The sequence below is a fragment of the Chrysemys picta genome, chromosome 5, assembly GCF_011386835.1.
Source record: "Chrysemys picta bellii isolate R12L10 chromosome 5, ASM1138683v2, whole genome shotgun sequence".
NCBI classification, from domain to species: Eukaryota; Metazoa; Chordata; order Testudines; family Emydidae; genus Chrysemys; species Chrysemys picta.
Window position 1 is genome coordinate 53445231 of NC_088795.1, and position 24805 is coordinate 53470035.

At 41.3% G+C, this 24805-nt stretch overlaps 2 protein-coding genes across 9 annotated transcripts in view; one reads left to right on the forward strand and one right to left on the reverse strand.

The window, feature by feature from the left end:
* Positions 1-1532: 1532 nt before the first annotated feature.
* SCOC (short coiled-coil protein) lies at positions 1533-21608 on the forward strand. 5 transcript variants are annotated; one of them, XM_024103440.3, is made up of 4 exons: positions 1533-2026; positions 18151-18222; positions 18316-18399; positions 19096-21608. In XM_024103440.3, the coding sequence occupies exons 1-4, from the start codon at positions 1963-1965 to the stop codon at positions 19236-19238; spliced, it is 363 nt and encodes a 120-aa protein (XP_023959208.1). In that variant the 5' UTR covers positions 1533-1962; the 3' UTR covers positions 19239-21608. The 5 variants fall into 5 exon arrangements, with proteins under 5 accessions (XP_023959208.1, XP_042706247.1, XP_042706246.1 ...); XM_042850313.2 differs by lacking the exon at positions 1533-2026 and adding an exon at positions 17291-17507; XM_042850312.2 differs by lacking the exon at positions 1533-2026 and adding an exon at positions 17383-17565.
* The window catches only part of CLGN (calmegin), a 72794-nt gene continuing 68072 nt past the window's right edge, over positions 20084-24805 (reverse strand). For all 4 annotated transcript variants that reach the window (XR_006174435.2, XR_010601785.1, XM_005284328.5 and 1 more), the window contains one exon: positions 20084-24533. Coding sequence is in view for 2 of the 4 variants with exons in the window: in XM_005284328.5 (XP_005284385.2) it covers positions 24453-24533 (81 nt within the window). In the remaining 2 variants the exon portion in view is untranslated. The remainder of the gene's footprint in view (positions 24534-24805) is intronic.

The window sequence follows — 24805 nt, forward strand, 5'->3', positions numbered from 1 at the left end:
AAAATGGGCTCTTCAATCTATCAGAGAAAGGTCTAACATGATCCAAAGGCTGGAAGTTGAAGCAAGCCATATTCAGACTGGAAAGAAGGCGTACATTTTTGACAGTGAAATTTTAGCTAGTGGAACAATTTAACAATGGTCATGGTGGATTCTCCATCACTCACAATTTTTAAATCAAGACAGGATGTTTTTCTAAAAGATACGCTCTAAGAAAATTCTGTGGCCTGTGTTATACAGGAGGTCAGGCTACATGATCACGATGATCCCTTTTGGCCTTGGAATCTACCAACTACACCTCTACCCCGATATAACGTGACCCAACATAACACAGATTCGGATATAATGCGGCAAAGCAATGCTCCGGAGGGGGCAGGGTGGAGGGGGCTGCGCACTCTGGCGGATCAAAGCAAGTTCAATATAACACGGTTTCACCTATAACGCAGTAAGATTTTTTGGCTCCTGAGGACAGCGTTATATCGAGGTAGAGATGTACTATACGCAGAGCACTGAAAAGCAATCAAATAATCACTTTTGGTCATTATTGATTTGAACCAAATTCAAATGAATGACTTATCCCCCAATCCTGAGAACTATGGGCTTAATTTAAATGAATTGCTCCATTCACATCAGTGGTACCATGCATGCAAGTAAAATTAAGCACATGCATAAGTATTTGTAGATCAAGTTGAAAATCTCCATATTAACTGGCATGTTTGCCATCTACCACTCTGTCAATTACATCCTTCCCACCCTTTGTGTTTAGTCTCTTTAGGCCCTGGTCCTGATGAACACTTACGCAAATGCTCAATTTTATGAATAAGTGCAGTCCCAGGTATGCAAAGCTAAACACTGGCGTAAAACCACTCACAAAAGTGAACTCAACATGCTAACCATGAAGTAGACACAAACCAGTATACTATCTTTGACCAGAGCTATTGAGTTCTTAATAAAAACCTTTTAAGGGCTTGTCTAGATGGATTGGCAATGTGTGCCTCAGAGGTGTGATTTCTAAAGAACACTAATATATTTGTATTCATTGGTTCACGTAGACCCTGCTTTAGGGTACACCAGTTGGGTCATCAAAGACCAATTAATGCACAATATGTTATTGTGCTTTAGAAATCATACCACTGTAGTATGCATTACCCCACTATGCAGGCAAGCTCTAAAACAGGTGCTAGAAAGCAGCCGCTTAGTTCCATGAATGCAACAAAAGTATGTTTCTGAGGGGTACACAGTTCAAGGTGCATTTTCTAGTTTGTCATATCAAATTCAACATATACACAGAATTTCATGAAAAACAGACTTAATTTAAAAATGCAACCTAAAAGAATAAAGAAGGATTTGTCTATATTGTGACAACTTCTCCATTTTCCTCCTACCTACAGCACAGCACATAAGGTCCTATCCTTAGACATGCAAGTAACTTTGCTCATGCAACTAGTCTTATTAGCTTTGATGGGACTGCTCATGTAAGTAAAATCACTCATGTGTCTAAATATTTGAAGGACTAGGCTTTTACTCTGCAGCTCCTAAACCTGATCACTGCATTTGCTTGGGCTACAAGTAAAATTATCTATTTGAGCTCTTAAAGTTGGGTTTTCTCCTATACCTCTTCCTGTCTTGAAAAGAAAAGATAAAAGAAAAGAAACCTCATTATGCAGAAAGTACAGTACTTGTCACACAGCCAGTCTGAAACAATAGTGTTTGCTCTGCATGTATCTGATCAAGCTGTTATAACTCTTTAACTTTGTAGTTTAACAATTTCCGGGAAAGAGCTCAGGGTTCAGGCAAGAGATCACACTGAAAGAAAGACGTGTATAGTTACTGGAAGGATCAGGTTGCACCAATTTGGTAGATGGAATCATTAAAGTTTTAACAAGAGATGTCACATGCAAGCTGAAATATGGGTGACAAATGCCATTGTTTGATGAACAAATTTGTTTGAAAAACTGAAACAAAATGGAGGTACCTCTGGAAGAGGAAGACAGCACTTTCACCAACATTTCCTTGGCAGATGATTCAGGTAAGAAGCCAATCATTTGATTATAGAACACAACAAATTCCAAGACTAAACAATAATATTAGGTAATACAAGAAGTCTGTGTGTGCACATGCAGATCTCTCATTACCCACTAGAATGTTATTTTTAGGAAATGCCCTTGAGTAAACTTTTTTAGTTGTTTAGTTGAATAAGCCTTGTGATTTGAATCAAAATTGAGATTTTTCTGGGGAGTTGTGGAAGTAGTCTAAATAGTGTATGGTGACACACATTCCCAGCTGGAAATTTTGTAGCCTTCCACTATTTTAGTAGGAAAAATACAGTATATTTGTTAGCTCAGTAGCTGTTACTGTTAAAAATAAAATAAAATACCCATTGAATACAGATTAGCACCATAATCAATATACAGCAGATAAAGGTCACACAGTGTCACAAATTAATTAGTGACTGGAATGACAATCTAGTTAAATCCCAACTGTTATGCATTTAATTGTTTTTAAGAAACTGTAAGGGCACCTGTTTGTGGACCAAAAAATTATTTGGAATGAGGAATAGGATATTTCTATTTATGGGAAAAATTGAATGTGTTATACCATGCATATGTAGTAAAATTATTAAAGAGGACAGGCCAGATTCTCGGCTGTCATAAATGAGCATGACCTCAATTGAACAATGCTGATTTACATAGGCCAGAAATGTGGCTCATTGATTACTGTGTAAAGCATGGCCCATTTCTTCTCATTCTACCATATGACTCTTTATTATAACATTTTATTTTGTTTAGTGTCTTTTGTTTATACTGTCTACCATAATTCAGACTTTAAAGATCTTATTCTCTACCAGCATCATATAAGTGTGATGGAGCAGAGAATCAGACCCTTAAGTATTATTTTATTGCTTTAGAAAGTATGTATCACTATAATAGCTAGGAGTTTATATGCAAAATTGAAACTATAATTTACATCTCATGGGTGGCGTGTATCAGAGGTTGGGGAGGCTAAGCCTCCCCAAAATAAAAAAGGCTGGCCGTGCAAGGGGCAAATGCCATACACAGCACAGGTCACCTACCTTTAGAGGCATGCCAGCCTGCCACCTTTGCACCCTGTGCAGTAGCGCCAGAAGCTCCCTAGAAGTGTGGGGGGCTCCGGTGCCCAGATTGGGGCCCCACATGTACTCCTTCCTGTCCTACCTCTTCCCCCCAAGGCCCCACTCTCACGCCGCCTCTTCCCATCTGCTCCACTTCTTCCCGAGGTCCGTATTTGGACAGGCTGCACAGAACGGAGGAGTTGGGGGGACGTGTTTGTGATTCACTGGCCACAATCCCCAGGCAGTGCGAGCCCAACAAGCCAGTGGATTGTTCCCCCACCACAGCTGGCTGTGGGGGAGGAAGGTCGCCCAGCAAAGGGGTGGGGAGAATGGCAGCCTTTGTTCCTTGCCCCAGGGCAGCACCCACTCAGCCCACCACAGCTCTTGGTCAGCTGGGATGGAGGGGCTGAATTCCCGGTCAGCTGGGGACCGGGCTGCTCTTCCCCAGGCCAGACTCTGCAGGGAAATAAAGAGGGATGGGCAGAAGAAGGATTCACAGAGTATCGGTTACATGGCTGTCTAGCACTCCCCTCCTGCCCAACCCCCCCCACTATAACACCTGCACAACCCACCCACCCACCCACACAGAATACCAGCCTACACAACCTACCTACACACACACACTATACCCCCCCATTTTTTTCCTGCCTTAAGGATGAATGACTGTGGGGGTAGTGGGGGGGGGACGGACGGGCATAGAGGAGTGAGCTGTGGGCAGGGCCAGGAAGAGGTGAAGCGAGGGTGGGGACTCGGGGCAGGACCATGGTCTGAGTGCTGGGGGCCCCCCCACTCTTCTAGAGAGCTTCCGGCACTCCACGGTGCCAAATGAAAGACTCATGCACCATCTATGTATAAACTACCCTCAATAAACTGACTTTATACTTACAGGGGGCAAATCCTGCAGTCATAAAGGAGCCCCTGGCAGTGGACCTACTGCTGTTCTGCTGGGTAATGGGATACAGGACATCAGGGTAAGGGGCAAAGAGTGTGCACACCCCCTGCACAGCAAGGAATACTGTTTCATGGAGGCTGCTTATGTGGTGGCATGTAGGTGGTGGCATGACAAGCACAGGCCAGGGATGGAGCCACAGAAACATCATCTAGCTTTCTGTCCTTTGGTGGGGATGCATAAGGAACACATGGCATGTCTACACTGCACACTAAGCCCTAATCTGTGGGTCCCAGGCTTTGGATTCAGTGTTTCCAAGCCCATGCTTGAGCATCCACACTACACTGGGTATTCGCCCACAAAAGCTTATGCTCCAATACATCTGTTAGTCTTCAAGGTGCCACAGGACTCTCTGTTGCTTCACACTGCACTGTAAATCCAGGTTTACAACTGCTGCACCCAGGTCTCATAGCTGTGCTAATGTGTCCATACTGCACTATGCAGACCTTCTGACTTGGCTCTGTGGCTTGAGCTGTATCCATACTGCAAAATGACAGAGCTTGGACTTGAGTTATAGTGGGACTTGGGCTCTGACTCACCCCCCTAGCAGGGTTCTGGGACCCAGGTCCTGAGTGCCCACTGACCCTCATCAGACTGATTTGTGTGTGGACATAAGGGGGGCTCTGAGCCAGAGCCCTGGCTTAGTGTGCAGTGCAGCCATACCCACAGTGGCTCCATGATTTAGGGTGATCTGCATCTACCCAACACCCACCTTCTCAGACTGGACTGGCATGTGGATTCTGGCCTTCCAAAGGAAGATCTCAAAATGTTTTAGAAATATTAATTAATTAAGCCTCACAACACATTTGTCAGCAAGGAAAATATTATCCCCACTTTACAGATGAGAAAAGGGAGGCACAAAGAAGTTCAGGCCTATGTTTTTTAAAGCGTCCACTGACATTGGGTGTCTGTCATTTTTCAGGTGCCCAACTTGAGACCCTCAAGGCCTCATTTTCAGAGAGGCCAATCACATCTATTTAGTTGAAGTCCATGGGTGCTACAGCACCCAGGATCTGATTTTCAGAGGTGCTGAGTACTGACAGCTCATTAATTTGAACTATATGTAGTTGCTCAATACCTCTTCAAATACATCCTAAGCATCTCAAAAGTTATGCACTAGATACTTAACCGATGTGACTTATCCAAAATCACACAGGAAGTCTATGGTCACATCAAGAATAGAGGCCAGTCCTGTTCTTCCATCCCAAGACCACCAAGTCCCCTGAGTGGGTAACACAAACAAAGCTGCCTCCACCATCTATAATATTGATAGCTAACATGTCATTTGTCAGTAATTAAAAAACCCTCAAATATAAATTCCCAAACTTGGAATTAAACATGCTAAACTAAATAAATATGTTTTCCATCAAAAGCTGAAGTGCGCTACATTTGGGCCCTGGTGACCCATGGAGAGGTGTGAATTCCAGAGTTGGGGTCCCTTAATGTGACAGGTCTGCCACTGACCCCAGAAATTTTTGTCCCAGGAATCAACAGCAAGAGCAATAATTAATAACAGCACAGGAGAGAGAAATTAAGAGGTACTGAATAGGCAAGACAGAAAAGTGATGTTTTCAGATAGGATTTGAAATCACAGGGGAACAGGGGCACAGGCATGCAGTTCTAGGAACAGTCATATGATTCAGACCAGTGATCCATCTAGTCCAGTGTTCTGTCTCTGCCAGTGGCCAGAACCAGATGCTTCAGAGCAAGATGCAAGAAACCACCTAATCCCTAGTAGTTAGATACTACTTTAAACCCTGAAGCATAAGGTTTAAGATCACTTCCAAGATTTATGTTAGCATTAACTATGATAACTCTGGAGGGTAGGAACTGAGGAAGAGAAGGGTCTTGTGGCTATAGTGGTAAGACTGGTGAGAGACAGAGATGAGGCCAATTACAGATGAACTGGGAAAGAAGGGAATTAGAGTGAGAGAAAAAATTCCAAGAAATTAATTACAGCCAGTGCAAGGAGGGAGCAAAAGCAAAGGGCAATTTGAAACCGGACCCTGAAATGAATGATAAGCAAGTGGACTTTGCTTGAGCATGAGCTGATGTGATTGCAGAAGCAAATGCTCCAGTTAAATTAAGTTTAAAGTCTGATCACAGAAAGACACTCATCTTAATAAACTGTAGTAAATATTTTTGCACCTATAAGAAATAGACAAAAATAAAGAACTTTAATACGGTTGAAGATAATAAGTATATCTTACAAGAAAAATATTGTGCTAAATGTGTGTACTAGCTGATAACATATCAGACCAACAAACATATAAACTGCAAGTTTACATGTTCAAGTTTCTTTAGTATAGGCATAGCAAAAAGCCAGGGAAAACTGTGGCTAAGCAACAGGGTTACTGATTCTGATTAACTGACTGCAAGCCATGAATATTTAATATCTATTGCTATTTCAGAACAGCAGCATTTCTCCATTTTGTTGTTAAAACCCAAATTTTTTTAATCTCATTTTTTTTAAATCTCATTTTTAATTTGAATGAGACAACTAATACAAAATGGTAGTAAAAGATAAGCTTCAGCGGCAGTATAGTAGCAGCACAGACATAAATTATTGCTTCTCAACACACCTAGATATTTGTGAAGAGGTAAAAGTATTTCCACCTTTGGGTAAAGAAGTAAAGGGATACCTTTTCTTTTACATACTAACAACACTTTACAAACTTCTCAAAGAAGTTTACAGACCCAACTGATTGTGTAAAGTAAATAAAGACAAAATTTCAACTAAATGGTGAGAACAGCACTTATTGTTAATTGTAGAAGCTAGGATACTGCCATTCTGTACGCTGCGTTAAAGGCAACATGAGCTGGAACAAACATTGGATTTGTGCCCGTTTACTTCTTTACAATGTATAAAGAAGGCCCGAAGTTTTTTCTGCTTTGTGGACTGGTGTTTTATATATGCATTTATGTACAAGAAAATCAGGGTAAACAAGAGCTGAATTTCTAATGGAAAAAAAAATTAGACATGAAAAACAAAACCTTTCTCCACAGACCTTTCAGGGCTTCTTTATGTTGTACTTCACAAAGAAGCAAAAAGCAAAAACCTACTTCCCCCTCACTGTAGGGTCACCTTTAAAGCTTTGGTGAGCTATGACTCATTGAAAGGTCTTCTCACAAAACACAGCAGTACAAGGGCTACATTAGCAAAATGCCAAGACCACGCCATGTACTTTATGTTTGTCATCCATAGCCTGAAGCTGGGGGGAGAATCAGCAGGACAAAATTTTTAAAAATTGGATGTCAATTCGTGCATTGGGAAAAATGCACATCCAACTCTCCTGGGTGAACAAAATGGAGTATTCTGTATAGAAATAGGTTCTTGGCAAATGGTTTGAACATGCAATTGCCATATTTATGTGTACAAATGAGGGTGCATGCATGCACACATTTTCTCACATGCAGGTGGGACTCCATTTTTTTAAAAAATTCTTACTTAAATGGTTTCATCATCATCATGTTCCTATTACGCCTCTGGTGTTTAGGACAGTGACGAAGCTCCTCCACTCCTGTCTGTTTCTGGCAAGTCTTTCAATGGTTCCCCAGCTGTGCCCCAGGTTTTTCAGCTCGGCTTCCACAGCTCTTTGCCATGTTGTTTTTGGGCGGCCTTGTTTTCGCTTGCCTTCAAGTGTCCATCTTATTGCTACTCTGGTGATGGAATCAGTTTCCATCTGAAGCACATGACCGATCTGTCTCCAATGCATCCTGGCAATGATGATGCTCAGATCCTTTTGGCTGCACTATGTTAACAGATCTTGGTTTGAGATTTTTCTGGGCCAAAAGATACGGAGGATTTATCTAAGGCAGGTTATATGGAATGAAGACAGTTTTGACATGTCATACTTTCTCATTCCCCAACATTCTGCACTATAAAGTAGTTTTGAAAGTATGTAGCTCTGATAAATCTTGAGTTTGGTTTTGATGTTGTATTTTGATGATTTCCAGACTGTATTTAAGCTCCTGAAGGTGTTCCTGGCTTTATTGATTTTGTTCTGGATGTCCTGGCTTGTTCCACCATCCTGGCTGATGGTGCTGCCCAAGTATGTGATGGTTTCTACATTGATGAGAACATAATCCTCTATCCATACTGGTGACGGTGAGGCAATATTAAAGGTCACGATACGTCTTATCGTGGTTGATTTTCAGTCCAATTTGCAGGCTGAATGCATTGAGTCGAATTGTTCTTTCTTGTATATAGTGTTGGATATGTGATAGGAGAGCGACATCATCTGCGAAGTCCAGGTCTTCAAGGGATGAGAAGAGGGTCAATTTACTGCCTAAATTAAATGGCTTACTTAGTGTTAAAGAGAGGAAATATAAATAGACTACAAGCTTGTTGGATTCTGTATTTATACAATGCCTACCACAATGGGGTCCTGATTTCAATTTGGGCCTATAGGTGCTACTGGCATACAAATAATATGAGACAGATTAGTACAATAACCTGAGACACAGAACTCCTTCATTCAAACACTAGCTTGATTTTGTTTGGCAAATAAAACTGCCATTATGAAACTATTATAGATAATCTTAATCAACACTTTTTCTGCTTTTGGTATAGGTCAATTTTCTTTAGCTGTGATTGTCAAGTTGCACGAAGGTGCCATGTGTTACTTACAGCACTTCTTATAGCTAGTGGCAAAATGAAATAATTGTATCGCATTCTGGCAAAAGCAGCATTACTTGAAAATCTTATCAAAGGCCATCTGTCATCTCTGCAGATAAAGAAAAGACTTGATATTAGGGACCTGTAGTAGTTAGCACTGTTAGTAAAAAGTATCAAGCAGTTTGTATTCCTTTTCACTTACCCCCCCCCCCCCCACATGACAATATTGGTTAAAGAAAGAAAGGCTGCAGTCTAAAAAGTGATGTGCCATACTCATTTCAGAATTTGTACAACAGATCCTATTGTCGATGAAGAGGGAGCATACATTCCTGTTCTAATGGGGAACAGTGAAGCCTGTGTTGTCAGTCAGTGGAAGCAGACTCCTCCTGTGCCTGTAACATTGTCAAAAAGGAAGTGAATGGTTTATTGGTTTACCCTATGCATCATGGAAAAAACCATGATGCAGACACGAGTTTTAGAAATAAAACACCCGAAAGTGTTCACCACCAGTAGGAAGTGACAAGCTATATTACTGTTTGTCTGTTGTGTCAGGAGCCAAAACATGCTGAGATTCTCTCTCTCCTTCTAGTCATAATATAATTGTACATATTTATGCACTCAAATAATCTTGACTATTAATGATGCTGAAAGATCATTGCTATTATATGGAAAATACTTTTTCAGTGAAGCTGAATACATTAATTCCTTTTGCAAGCAATGTCAGCTAGTTTTAGGAAATCTTAATTGGAACTTGGGATACATGTAAGTATAGATAATTACTTTTGTACAGTGAAACTCACTGTTCCTGTAAATTGAAGATAATATCGGCTACAGTACCATGAATACCTCTCCTGGTCTGGCAAAATGCCTTAGATAATATTATAAAGAAAATTAATAAGAAATGGATTAGTGCTGGTTCTTAGTTACATGTAAATCTGTTGTGACTTCAGGGTCACTGATGTCTTGCTAAAAATTATACGCTCTCTCGCTCTCTGTGTAAATCTTCAGTCAGAAAATCCACTTAGCTGAAGTAAATGATCTAATGTGCAATGTAAAAACAGTTTTAATAAACAAAGAGGCTGAATAGTGGAACATTACTTAGGGCAGTGTTTAAGTATTTCCAGTAATAAAAAGAATCCTCTTATTTCTTCTTTAAACAGCACTGAGTAGATATTAGTATCTTGGTGCACTGCTTTACAAGACAGAACAATCAATTTTCAGCATATGTGATTAGTAATAAAATGTTTTCTTCAAGATAAAGGGCACTGAATTTCAGAAACAAAAATAAACTAGCAAAATCCTATGAACATAGTTTATGCCTAATCTCTCAACCTTCTGGTGAATTTTTCAGACAGTCTCTACTACTCAAAAACAAATAACCAAAATCAAGGATGACTAATTTGCACTTACTAATATGCAAATAAATATATGCCCTTTTGATTTTGTTCTTCCCAGTGAGAGGGGAACCAGGTGGCAGCAGATCTGCTTCTAGGTTCTCACCAAAGGGTAGTTAATCTTCAGAAAGGCAAATCTGATTGGATGTAGAGATGGGTATTTGACATCATACACGTTACTCCCGGGGGAATTCTGCAGCACTGCACACAGGCAAAATTCATGTCCCTCGAAGAATATTTTTTTCTCCTCAGAAAATACATTCTGCCGGAGAGCACTGCAGTTGCACCTTTTACCCACCAGAGGCTGCTGTGGTGCCAAAACAGAAGCAGCTGCTTCCGGTTAGGAGCAGTCAGATGCAGAGAGGGGAGGGGGGAGGAAAATAAGCTGTGTTACTCACAGTGCCCTGCCTGTGGGGCCAGGTGAGGAGGCAAATTTATCACTATCACCTTCAGTGTACTCCTAGAAATCATCCAGACAAGATTTTTGTGCTAACAATTTTGAAAAGCAAGAAGTGACATAAATTTGATGAAATGGGGTTAGCGAAACACAGTGAGCTAATGAAGTCAGGAGAGTTACACAACGGATTTATTTGGTCTGCTTCAGTCAAAAGAGACTCAGTCAATTAAGACTCCAAAATGTACCTTCCCTAAAAAGGAGGTTAAGTTCCAGATAGTGTCTAATGCCAAGGTCCTTGTATGCAGGGCATTACTTGGAATTTACTTTGCATTAAGCAAGGTAAATGACTGTTATTTAGTAAAATATAGCACCATATGCATGCTACGTACTCTACAGACAAAGTCCCTGCCCCAGAGAGCTTCCAACCCAAGGAGCCCCACTGACTTCACTTTGATTCTGCCTGCACAGTTCGCAATGCATGACTGGGGTCTAAGTGGACACAACCTATAAATGAGATCGGGGGAAGGAAGAAAAAAAAAAAAAAGAAAAAAGACAAGTGACAGAGCAGCTGTGTCTAGCAGATGTTGGTTTCACTTTTTTTAAATGTACTTTTTCAATTTATCATCTATTTATGTAACACTTTGCTGAGGAGAGGAGTAGAATTTGCAGGCATCCAAACAAGCTGTGTCCCTTTAAAATCCTCAAGATTTGTTTTTTTTAAATATATGCACTTGTCATAGACTATAAACATTTAAAAAGCAAACAAATTTACCTCCGTCTGTGTTCTGCTGACAGTGTTGAAAACATAGTCCAGCTTCCAATTCAGCTTCCTCCAACATAGCTACCTCATTGCCACTTCACTTTCTTGACAATATCTTTCACAGTGTTGTTGTAGCAGTCTTGGTCCCAGGATACGAGAGAGACAATTTGGGTGGGGTAATATCTTTTACTCGACCAAATGCTGTTGGTGGAAAGGACAAGCTTGCAAGCAGAACAGAGCTCTTCCTCAAGTCATTCCCTTGTCAGCCTTTGGGGGACCATCTGTATTCAGGGCTGCAGGCAGGCACAGATGATCCCCCAAGGGCTCACAAAGCAAGGACCAGAGGAAGAGCTCTGTGCCGCTTACATGCTTGTCCTTACCACCAATGGCAGTTAGTGCAATAAAAGATTACCTCACCCACCTTGTCTCTCTAATACCTTTTACAGTACCTTCACTTTCCAGATCTGCACTCTGATACATATAGTTGGTATTTCTCCCTTATTGCAGTGGTTCTCAAAGCCGGTCCGCTGCTTGTTCAGGGAAAGCCCCTGGCGGGCCGGGCCGGTTTATTTACCTGCTGAGTCCGCAGGTTCAGCCGATCGCGGCTCCAGGCCAGTGGGGGCTGCGGGAAGCGGCGTGGGCCGAGGGATGTGCTGGCCGCCCTTCCCACAGCCCCCATTGGCCTGGAGCAGCAAACTGCCGCCAATGGGAGCAGTGATCGGCTGAACCTGCGGACGCAGCCCGGTAAACAAACTGGCCCAGCCCACCAGGGGCTTTCCCTGAACAAGCAGCAGACCAGCTTTGAGAACCACTGCCTTATTTGTTACATAGTTACACATGTTCTTGGTTCAGGTCCCAAGCTCCTCCTCACTACCTAGCATTTAAAGAACATCATCATAACTATTCTCACTATGTATTCACCAAGGAAATATTTCTCTCCTCCGTCCCACACATATCTCAAACAGATTACTTAAGTACAGAAGAGTCAACTGTCCACCCTCTACTCTCTCGTTGTGCTAACTTCAAAAACACTGAACCATGGAATCAGAAGGCTTTTGATGCGGAAGATTTGCCCAGTACTTAAGGGACTAGTCTAGCACTTTCCTGCTCTGTTACAAACTTTCTATGTGATCCTGGGCAAGTCACTTAGTTTCTCTGTGCCTCAGTCCCCCATCTGTAAAAGTGGGATTGTAGAGCTGTTGTGAAGACAAATACATTAAAGATAATGATGCACTCAGATACTATAGTCATAGGGACCATATAAGTGCCTACAAAACAAATGTGGCAGCAAATTATTCAGACTACCAAGAGCTAATCTAGCTGATTGTGCTACAATAACACATGCAAAGAAATATTTGCCCAATTCCCTGTGCATCTTTAAATAACTGAATAACCTAATAATGAATTCTCCATCATCTCATTTTCAGCAACAGCTGAGGCCTAAACTATACGATTTTATAAAAAGAGAAATGTAAGTCTTAGATACAATAAAACAACACAAAGCACATTTGCCCTCCCAAATGATCAGAGTTATGTATCGAAAACAGACATTATGATAGTATCCTACCCCAAACTGAGCAAAGTAAAACAACCCCTGAAAGCACCCCACAAGACAAAATGGAAAACAAAGGCAAGTCATAATTTCCAATGTTTTATCCAACATGATTTTATAATTCAGACAACTGATTGGTCCACAAAAGAACAAGCTAGAATAATGGTCTGAGGACATCTATTATTACAAGCAGTTACACTCAGTCATAGAAAGAGTCATAAACTAAGCAAGGACTGCATTGCAAGCCCACTCCATCTTAAAAAAACAAAAAGACCTCTAGGATTAATTTATGAACATTTTTACAAAATAATAACAGCAGCTACCATAGTCATTTTGGAGTTGTCCCCATTGTTCTCCTCCTTGCATTTGTATAAATGTTATTAATAGTTATTAAACCACTAGTTTAGATGGAGACTAGTTTAGAAACCTAGCAATTATACCACACCAGTGAACACTGCAATTTGTGCAAGAACCAGGTCTTTTGCACTTTAGAGGCCTGTGAAGTGCTGAATATCTTATACCTTCAGCTCCCATTCATTTAAGTAGGAATGGAGGGTGTTTAGCATGTTGCCCTGAAATAGCATACTCAGGCCCAGAAGGAGAAAGGGGGCAGTGTTTTAGTTAAATGAACCCCCATGACTGATTAAGGAGTCGCACTGCTAGGATCCAAAGCTCCTTATCTTAAAACAGAGAATAATGGGAGGGAGAAACTACTACACCTATGAAGAGAAGCCTCTTCAGGTAAAAAAACACCTGTAACAATATTTCTTCTCTTTTTTGTGTGTGGACAGAGTGGTTTTTGCCTGGTAAACAAACTCCACATATGCACACATACATATGCAAAAGCCGTCCATGCTCTTGAGTTTAGAAGGAATTTAATTAATAACAGGAGAATTGGATTGCGCTGGTGGTTTTGTTGTAGCAGTGCTATGCTCAGTCTAAGCCAGAGATCTAAGATGACTCTTGGTTGCCAGGCTGGCAGCATAACAAGGGCAGCATGAAAGATCATAGGGAGAGAGCTAGCTTCTGTCATTCTACTAGTAGCACTCGCTGGCCAATCAAGGAGTGTCACTGACAAGCTCCAAAGTCATAGCTACCGTACTGGGGGCTTATTTGCGAGGATTAGAGAGGTTAAAAAAACACCCTTTTCTAAAAGCAAACAGCTTGCAGCAGCTCTAATTACAAAGGCTCTATGACAGAGAGGGTGAGGATCAGCCATAAATCCTTTCATATCCTGAGAAACGTGTTCATTTTTATATAAACTGTTGCTTGTTAGGTAAAAAGAAGAGTGGTTTTTGTTGGTTTTTAAGATTAGCACAGCATTTAGGAGGCATCCATCAAAATGGTACAGTATCGTGGAATACTTTCCAAGGTGTAAATACAGCAGAAAACACTTCCCCAGGAAGGGAGTGTATAGTCCAAGACACTCACCTACATACCCATGTGACCCAAGTTATCTATCTATAACCAGTACTTATGTGCTGTCCCATCCCCCTTGAAAATAACACTGTGGTATATGAGATAGCTAAACTTGAGGTGTCAACAGATTATAAGGCAGGAGAGTTCAGAATCTGCTGTTAGTTGTATCCAACATCTGATTCTCTACATTGCATTGTCAGGATGAGACTTGAACATAGAAGCAAAACCAAACCAAACAAAAAAATAAACCCCCAAAACACGCTAGTGGCTTCTTTAGGTCCAAACTGACTTTGGTGGCAGCCGTGTATGTGCTTTCAAGGACAGATTTTGGCTGAAACACACTAAAAGCTATCAAAAGATTTCCAATCTAAAAATTCCAAATTGCTCAGGTACTGATACAGAATATCTTGCATACCATACCACTGACATTAATGTCCAGTCTTTGTGGCAGGGACCATCTTTTTGTTCTGCGTTAGTACAGTGCCTAGCATAATATGGTCCTGGCCCATGATTAGGGCTCCTAGCTGCTACAGCACTAAATGAAACAACAATAATAATAATATTGAAAAAAAGTGTTTTTACATGGAAATCTGTAGAAAGTCTAGATGACAAAAGAAATAATCACAATCTTGTGCCTCTTTAACATGTAGTATTTGCCTTATTATGTGGTTATGATACATTCTAGCAATATTTTTATGGTCTCAGAATACTACATTATCAGATTTAATAATTTTAAATTAATACATAGAGAATATTGATAATTACTGGTTACATACATCCTGCTCCACTCTATTCACCTAACTTTAATAAAATGGCATTTCTGTACCATTAACACAACATGAAGTGATTGTGCAATCTAGTCTAATCAGAAATAAATATCTAAATGCAAATAAGAAGCACTTTCCTGAATCTATTTAAAAGAAAAGAGATCTGTGCCTAGCCTAACTAGACACTAGAGGTCTCTCTTACACCATCATTGGTTCTCATTTCATTGGTAGAACTGAGAGGGGAGCCTGATTGTGGGTGAAGGCTCAGACTCAAACATCACAATGCAGCATCACCATGTCACCATATACAATAATAACATAGGCTTCATAGAGTACTGTATACCATTGAAGCACTGTACAAACATTAACAAAAACAGTAATTTAATTTGAGCTTCATAGCAGTCTCCCAACCAGTGCACTCTGCAAGGTGCAACAGTGTCTCTAGGTCACAGCAGGTCTCAACCAGGGGGCCACAAACAAGATTCAGGGGGTCTGCCAAGCAGAACCAGAGTTAGACTTCCTGGGGCCCAAGGCTAAAGCTCTGGAGCCCCACAGGGGCTGATGCCCCAGAGCCCCACTGTCTAGACTGAAGCGGAAGCCTGAGCAACTGAGCTTTGCAGGGCCCTGGGCAACTGCCCTGCTTGCTACTCCATAACACTGGTCCGGGCTATTATATGCAGAAAAACAGTTGTGGTGACACAGGTGGGCCATGGAGTTTTTATAGCATGTTGGGGGGGCCTTGGAAAGAAAAAGGTTGAGATTCCCCTGCTCTGGGTCACCTAAGGATTCCTAACTACCTGGGGAAATCCTTCAGTATTGTCTAAGCCAGCCTTAGGACAGCTTTCAGTCCAAAGTTGCCCTATCCAGATCAGGATCCAGAGCCTTGATTGGAACTCTCAGAGTAGCTTGCTTCTCATTTGCCTGATAAACACAGGTTATGAGTTGCATCTTATGAACATTTACTCCTGGGTAGAGGATCCACTACCATGAATAGTCCCATTAAAGTAAATGAGACTACTCACAATATTAAGTACTATACACTTCTGCACTTACAGAAACAAAGATGTTCACAAAATCCAACAGATGTGCATAAAAAGCAATAGGAGAACTTCAAATGGTTTGGGAATTAGTGACTGATTCGGATAAGTATCTATGTATAGCCAGAGATTAAATTCCAAAGATGCTACACAAGTGTCCCTCCCTCAATACCTGATGCAAAGGACTGTTGTACCTTGGAGATACACCTTGTGATTACTGGCACATATCAGAAACACTTCTAGAGGGTGGAGTGCTACATAGCTTTTTTCCCCATTCAGAACTAATCTGCATGTGCCTTTTACCCAGGCAGCCAGGGGCACATTTTGCATATGCAGTATTGCCAACCTCAAGAGATCAAAAATAATGGGTCAACCCCCCTCCCCCAATGAAATTGGCCCATAAAATCATGATTTTTTAAAATTCTGAGTAATATTTTTAGTGTTTTGACTTTTAACCTCTATTCCTCTGCCAATGTGTGTATGATAATTTCAGATTGAAAAGTCAATCTTTAATGAACTAAAAAACCACACACACCTCTCCCTGCCTGCTCAGATGAAGACTCCAGTACTTACCATCTTCTCATCCCTAAGATAAGGGAACTGCCATCCATTTCCTATTGCTGTCTTGACCCAGCAGCAACACTTCTGTCACAACCAATTTCCAAGAGTTGGCACCACCACCTTTTCCCCGATGCTCAGAGGGGACTCCCTTTCCCCACCCACAGGCTGACGGAAGCTACCATCTGATACCCCCACTATCCTCTGTACCTCCTCGGCTCCCTACTGCACCCCCCCGAAACCACTAAATCTGCTTTCTGCTCCCCATCCTTCGCTCCATCCTGCTTTCACACTGTCTCTTCTGCTCCCCACAGTCCCTGTCTCTGTGCAGCCCCTCAACCACTTAGCAGCCGTTTTGCCTGTGGGCTGGCTTCAGCCCCTTGACACCCGTGGGCGATGATAACTTTAGCAAGGGCAGCCTGGCTGCCCCATCCGGATGGGCTGTCGGGACAGGGCAGCCCCCGTGCTGGTTTCAGCCCCGGGGACAGTCACAGGCGATAGGGCCATTGTAAATAAGGGACAAATTCATCAGGCCTGCCGTGCGGGCTGCCAGGGCAACACCCCCCACTTTGCTCCGGAGCACTCCAGCCCCCGCTCTCGGTCGGGCTTGTCACCCCGCGAGCACGCCTGCGGCAGGCACAACCCCGCCCAAGGCCGCAGCAAGTCTCTGGGCTTTCGCATACCTATGCCCCGCCCTCTTTCCCAAGCCTCCTTTTGGTCTCCCAGGCCCCGCCCACTATGGGACAGTTTATCCAATCAAGCAAAGCGCCAGAGTGACGTTAGGACAGATGTTAGCTCCCGTTGCTTATTTGCTGTCCCCGTGAAGCGCCCCGCCCCCGGAGCTGACTGATTCCTCCCGCCCCGCCTCCTCGAGAGTCTGTGTTCCGTTTGTTGGGTAAGCGAGGCGCGGCGCGTGCGCACCGTCCCTGGGCGAGGAGGCTGCGCAGGCGTGAGGAGGCGGAGCCGCGGTGAGTTGGTGCTGGGCGCCGGGGACCGTAGCCTGTCGAGCAACGGCGCGACTCCGAGGTGAGTGGGGAGGGGCCGCCCCGCTTGGGGCTCCCAGCCGAGCGCACCCGGCCAGCGCCCTGTAAGCGAGATTCGGCTCGGCTGAGCCCGGCCGGGGCAGCGGCATTGGTCGCTGCGGCCGGGCGGGGCCGAGGATACGCTAGGCGGCAGGCCGGGCTGGGCGGCTGCGCTGGAGGAGAGCAGCTCCTGGGGCTCAGCCCTGTTCAGCGTGGGCTGTCCGCATAGCGAACCCGGCTGGAAGGGCCCGTGCCGGGGCTGAAAGCAGGACACAGTCCCCAGTACAGCATTGAGCCGGTCAGTGCACAGGAGAGGCGCCCAGCTGCCTGTTCTGTGAACTGACCCAGGCCTGATTGACGGGGAGTAAGTGACTCCCCGTGTGTGGTGACAGACTACATGGTGTGCGGACTGGGACTAGGAATCGGTTTGAAAGCCCCTGGCTGTTCTCTTTGGTCTGTGTGTAAATGGGGAGTGGGCAATACTTGACTCTCCCTCGTAGCCCCTGTAAAATTCACCGCTAAAGATGATTACACCTACGTTATAGCAGTGACTAGTTCTTCTTTTGACTTTTTTTTTCTCTTTAAGCAGAACTTCTCCCAGAAGTCCTGAATCCAGGAGTGGAAAATTCCCATTCCACAATGATGAATGCTGATATGGATGGTAGAAGGCCTTTATTCTTCTTAACTAATATTCTTTAGTGTAATAGCAAATTCTCCAGAAAGACTGCACTAAAATTTATGTGGTTTATTGCAGCTGTTGAGGCTGAAAATCAGGTAGAACTGGAAGAAAAAACACGGCTTATTAATCAAGTTTTGGAACTGCAGCACACACTCGAAGGTTAGCAGTTTGTCATCCTAGAAGGTTGAAAATGTTAAATAGCATGCAAATATTTGTAGGGAGACTCCTTGTATTCTATGGTAACACTTAATCCATTGGTCAAAAGGGCAATCTAAAGTACTGCTGTCCATGGTCTTTATCCAAGGGAATGTTTACTGCACAATGCAGAGTAAGATGCATAAACATGATGGACAGATACTTCATTGGCATCAAACAACATATTTTTCTGTTTATTTGTATGATTTAATGTCCAAGCTATGCTCCCAAATGACTCAAAAGTCAAAGTGGACCTGCTTCAGTAACTTTTCTTTTAGTCAGACTAAATATACTTGTGGATGAGCTTATTAATGCTTGAAGTTCTGCAAATTTCTATGGCTGCTTAGTCAGCAGTAGATAAGCATGTTAGCACTTGAAAAACTAAGTGAATCTCACAAAATAAGTTTACAATTGAAATCTTAAATAGACCAGAAACAGAAAAGTGAAGGATAACTAACAGAATGAGATGGTTGGGTAACAAGTTTGCCATATGATAACACTGTCACGTTGCAAATAACTTGATTAAGCAAAAGACTGTTGGATGACACTTATGCTATTGTGGTGTTTCGTATGTATTGTCTTGCAGTTTTACCTTATGTAAACTTGATTTGGGCGCATCACATGGCTTAAGTGTGTTATGTGTTAACTTTTTTTTAATAGATCTGTCAGCACGAGTAGATGCTGTTAAGGAAGAAAACCTGAAACTCAAATCAGAAAATCAAGTTCTTGGACAATATATAGAAAATCTTATGTCTGCATCTAGTGTTTTCCAGACAACTGACACAAAAAGCAAACGAAAGTAAGGGGTTGTTTTCCAGATTACGTCATTGTATTGCTGCTGCTTTTTCTGTTTTCATTGGCATAGGCTACATGAGTTAATACCTTAGTTTGTGGCTTCCCTGGATATTTGAAGATTAATGGCAATTATAGACAGAGTTAAAAACATCATAAACAACTGGAGCCATGAGTTTGTGTATTGTTAGCCTTTGAGCAATGTGCAAATGTAATGTAGAGACTTTATAACTAGACTTGCATATTTGTTTCAAAAATCAACAATGGCATGTCTTGTCAAAACTGGATTCAGTTTGTCAGATTAAGCAAACATCTGACTGTCAACTACTTTGAAGATTTTAGGATAGTGTTTTGTAGCAGAATAAATACGATGAGGTGTAAAATGGTAATCTTATTTTAAATGAACACTTAACTTACTTTGCATCACCTTTTCTTCAGCTCAAAAAATAATTAGGTATCTGTCTAGAACACTCATTACCTTCACAGATGAAAAATGAACATTTTTAAAAATAAATATTTTGAACAGGTTAAGGATTTTCATGAACTAGTAGAGATGTGACTGTTCTCTGCAGGGTTCTAATGGCTTGCTTGTTCTTGACGAACTGAAGATAACCCCAATTTGTAAAAGATTTTGTGGGGAGTACTGAATTACTGGGATGTTAAACTGTATAAAACGTATATGATATCATTCACACTTCAAATCAGTTTCTTTTCCTTAACTGCTGGCAGTTTTTCTGTTAGCTAACGTCATTCAAGGAGGTGGTGTTACACCAAGTTGAGAACCACTCATCTTAGCATAGCTGCTTTTATACTGGGGGCTTTGTCAGCATAGCTATATTGTTTTTTCACACCCCAATGGATATGGCTATATTGACAAATCTTTGTAGTGTAGACCTGGCCCTAGCCTCTATGTGCCACTGGAGCAGTGTGTAGGTGCCAGCAGCTAACCTATTGTTTCAAACATCATTTGGTGCCCAAACAGCCTCCGTATACTGATTTCCAATTTGTGCACTAATACACTTCCATGCTATCAGGAAGGGGCAGAAATTGGTAGTTATGTATTTCTGGGATGGGATATTCTGGCTACATTAGTATTTGAAATGCTGTTTCAGCACAGGTTCAAGGGGACTGATTTATGTGACCCTCAGCAACCATTCAGTTTTCTAGTGTAGATGTATTAAATGGTCTGCTGTTACTAGGATTGGGCTGTAGTAAAGGTCAGCAAAGTTTTTACAATTTTTTTTTGTGTACTTCAGTATTAATAGTGGAAAAAGCAAAAGGTACAAGTTGGTAAGACTTCATTTATCAGTATTGAAACTTACACATCCCTCCCAAATGTTTTTATATCAAGCTAGTTGATTTGCTGTGGCTTTATGAATGTTAGTTAAAACATCTTTTCAATAATGGAAATCACTTTTCCCATGTTAAGAAGTAAAGTAAAATGTGTTATTGTCAAGGCTGCATTTCATCACTACTGTGATGGATTCTGTAAAATAAAAACAAACATGAGAATTATGTTTGGGTGAGTGGATGTAACCATAAAGAGTTAAACCAATGTCAGACTGAGCTTCCTTGGGCAGCTAAAAGAACTAGAGTTCAGCAACAGCAGAGTGGTGACATAAGACCACATCCATGAAAGATTGAGACTGTTCAGGCAATGGGGCCTTGGTTGTTCCCCCCTCTCCCCACCACTGTTTAAAAAAAAAATTATACCTGCACAGTTTTAGATGGCTCCAAGTGGGATGCCAAAAGTGAAGCTTCTAAGTCAGATATTGAGTCAGGGCCCCAGTTGCAACAAGGTTAAATTTGTAGAGTGAATGGGACCTAACCTGGCTAGGGCTTTAACCCAACTGCCTGGCTAACATAGGGGCTGGGGTCTTATAAACCCTTAACAGTAATTTTAAACTTCCTTGGGGTTTATCTGTCCCCTTCGTGCTTACTAAACACCCTGTGTGTACTCAAGTACTGGTAGCAAATAGGATTAATCTTCTGGCTAATTACTTAGGCAAGTGGTGTTTGGGTATAAAACAATACCCATGACACTTGTCTTTAAATATATATATACTTTTTGCTCCTTTCTCTGTAACTGTCCTATGATGTAAGGGATAGCATTACACCCCCTTTACATAATAGGAAAGATCCACCATTGTCACCTGGTGCACTTGTTAGAGTTGAGCCACTTTCCTAAAATCAAGGAGTAATCTTAATCATGTTTTGTATTAATGTAAGATTGGATAGTGATATTTTAGCCATATGTATATAGAGTAGTCATTTCAACTGTAAACATTTTGCTTCCCACTATTGTGGCCTTTTAACTTATGAACATTTAAAAATTGTGTTGTATTTCTGATTTTACATTTAATAAAAGCTTTTGACTTGTCTCAGTTGGTTTGTCTTAGACTGGACAGTATATAGGGTTGGAATGTTTTACGGATGTAAACGTTGAGAGTTAAGGCAGTTTTAAACTAATGTGAAAAAGTTCTACATAGAAATACTAAACAGTAGGCATGATTAGCATTTGCTAACCACACTGAGAATATAGTATTTTTCAGTAAGTTATTACCATCTAGGGCCCTGACACTGGTTGTCTCTGGGTACTAAAAGTAAATATGCATAGCTATCCAGTGAAACTAGTCAGCAATAGAAAATTCATATTCACTTCTTTCCCTTAACTTTGTTTCAGTCAAAGTAATTAACCCGAATAAGCTACATGTGCACCAGAAGAAAACTCTTCTGTAAATACTTTGCATTGCTGTATGATCTTGTACACTAATTATTCTGTGTTCTAAACTCTACATAGTGGGTACTAAAAAGGCCCAATCTATTCCAATAACTGCAGTGGGATCAGACCCAAAACATCTGTCAGATTGGTAAATGTTTAACCATAAGTTATCATGGGCCCAATGATTTGGGTATCTAAAAACCACACTGATAGAGAACCTAAAACTGAAAAATGGATACCAAGAAAGCCCTTAAAAGCCCCTTTTAATAATTCAGAAACATTGCACTTTATTTAAAAGTATCTTTTTGGAGGTTTGCGTACCCTATCTAGGTTCTTAAGCTACAGACTTGAACACAGCATAAGTCAACTCAGGGGTAGTGTACACTAGAAGTGCTACAGTGAGCCACTGTACTGCGTCTGGTGAAGATGCTCTATGCCAACAGGAGAGCGCTCTCCTGTCTAAGCAGTAGCTATGCTGGTGGGAGAAGCTCTCCCATTGACATAGCATATCCACAGCAGTGCTTAGGTTGCTGTAACTTACATTGCTCAGGGGGGTGGCTTTTCCAGAGAAGCCTAACCCTGCTTTTTCAATTTTGAAACAGCTACATCTTTCTCTTTCAAGTGATTAATCTCTAGATCAGGCCTTGGAACACTGGTTACCTCAAAAGGAATAAAAATTGAGGTAAGGGGGTCTGAAGTCTCTGCACTGGAGGGGGGGGAAGGTCCCCCCTCCTCTCCAGAGCTTCCCGGTTGCCATGGAGAACCTGGCCTTCCCTAGTGATTCAGGCCTTGGACAGATCTGCAAGCTGTGGGAATGGGGATCCCATGCTTAGGAAGAGGCTAGCAAGACTTACCACCTCTTCCCTACTGTTGGCTCCCAGTCTTAGTGAGGTAGGCTTACTTGCTCGCTGCTCAACATGGATGAGAGTTTCCTCTGCTGAGCCAGTTCAATGTGAATCTGGCTGCACACAAGCTAGAAACTTCACCTTTGCCCCAGACAAATGCCTCGTGGACAGGAGGGTCAAGCAATGGGGATAGTTACTGTCCTTCTCCTTCCCCTGGCTGTTTTCCATTTCTGTGGATGGGGGATAATAGGAGAAAGGAGGACAGGGAAGGAAGAGAAAAAGAAGCTGCTCCCTAAAACCTCTTTAGAAATCCACAATAATGTTTTGAAGGAAGTAGTTTGAGGAATAAACAATAACACAAAGAAAATGAGAAACTTAGTTTAAAATCTTAAATCCTGTGAAGGGCTTTGCTATAAAAAAGAGCTAGAGTGACATTGTTTCAGGTTTGGAAGCAAAGTGAGTAGATTTTTTTAACAGAAAAGATGAACTGCTGGAATAGTGAAGGGGTGGCAGTGTATGACAGAGTGCCTGATTCACTGCTTTACAGTCAAAAATTCTAGGAGGAGTTCTGTCAAACTCAGTCTAGAAAGCCAAAATCCCACGACTGAGAATACTGGCATAAATTCTCTTTGGCAAAAGCCAAAGTTCAATAATTTCAGAAAACCCTGCTTTTAAAGACCTTTGTGGTATGTCCAATGATAAAAAATTCATCAAGATGTAGTTGTAAAGTATAAGATAGAAGCAAACAAGTTTCTCTTGCAGCATGCTGTTTATTTAGATCCTAGTGTAACTGAAGGTGTCCAGCTACTTATGACTATAATAAAAACTCAACCCTTCAAAATTCTCATCTGTAAGACTAATAAATTTCATGATAAACATGAGATTATATTAAATATTTTATTTTCAAGAGGCAATGTACACTTAGCAAATATTTTGTCAACCGGGATTAGGCCATTCTGGCTTGGAACATGAGAACTATAAAAGTTTGAAAAAGTTACCTGTACACCATTTTACTTCAAGTAGATGGAAAGTCTGCATTCAAATGTAAAACATGCTATTAACCAGTGAATGATACTTTGTCAAATAAATTACTGTAACAAATGCCTAAAGTGAACATGTGACCACAAACATATTATAAAGGTAGATCATTGACAATAAAATGTGTTGCTAGCACTGAATATTTATCATACAAAAACAACTATTGTATTTAGCTCTGCACAGAAAAGAAATATAACTGGCCATTTCTTTAGGGCTGTGAACTACTAGAGATGCTACATTTGTGCTAGAGCTGCAAAAATACTATCGCATTTACTATTCATGTTTTTTTTTTTAAACGTTTAGAGCCAAAATGACCATCAACCAATATTAACTAATTTCTAAGAATATCAATCTTTTAAATCAGATAATAAAATTGCCATTTTACTTTTATTCTAAATTCAAAACACCATCTAACTTCACAGATAGCATTTTTCCTGGAGAGAAAAGGAAAAAAAAAGGTAAAGTTTGGGAAGATCAAGGAGGCTGGATATGGAGTGATAAGTCCAGTATTTTTTTTGTTTGTTTTTATAAAGTCTCAGTAGCTTGCATGCTGTCAGGCACACCAAAATGGCATCCCACGTTTCTATAAGCAGGAACTAAAAATACTAGTTGGAAATAACTCAGTCCTTTCGTACTCTTCTTTTCCGTACTGATTTCATTGGACCATCTCCAGACCCTGTGCTTTCGTCAGCTTCTTTCATCTGGAATAGAAAATTGTGATTCAAATTCATCAAAACGGAAATCTAAATTTAATTATGGCAATAATGAGAGGTATTTTCCTTATCCCAGTCATATTGTCTATGGATAAAATACTGCAACACTTGGCAAGTATTACAAAATGCACAATGGTAAAGTCCCTTTCCTCAGCCTTAAATAATCTTTATTTCCTATCCTATAAACAGAATATAAAAGATGAGTATAAACTGAAGTTTTATCCTTAAAAGCTTCTTACTTTTCTTGCCTGATTTACTCA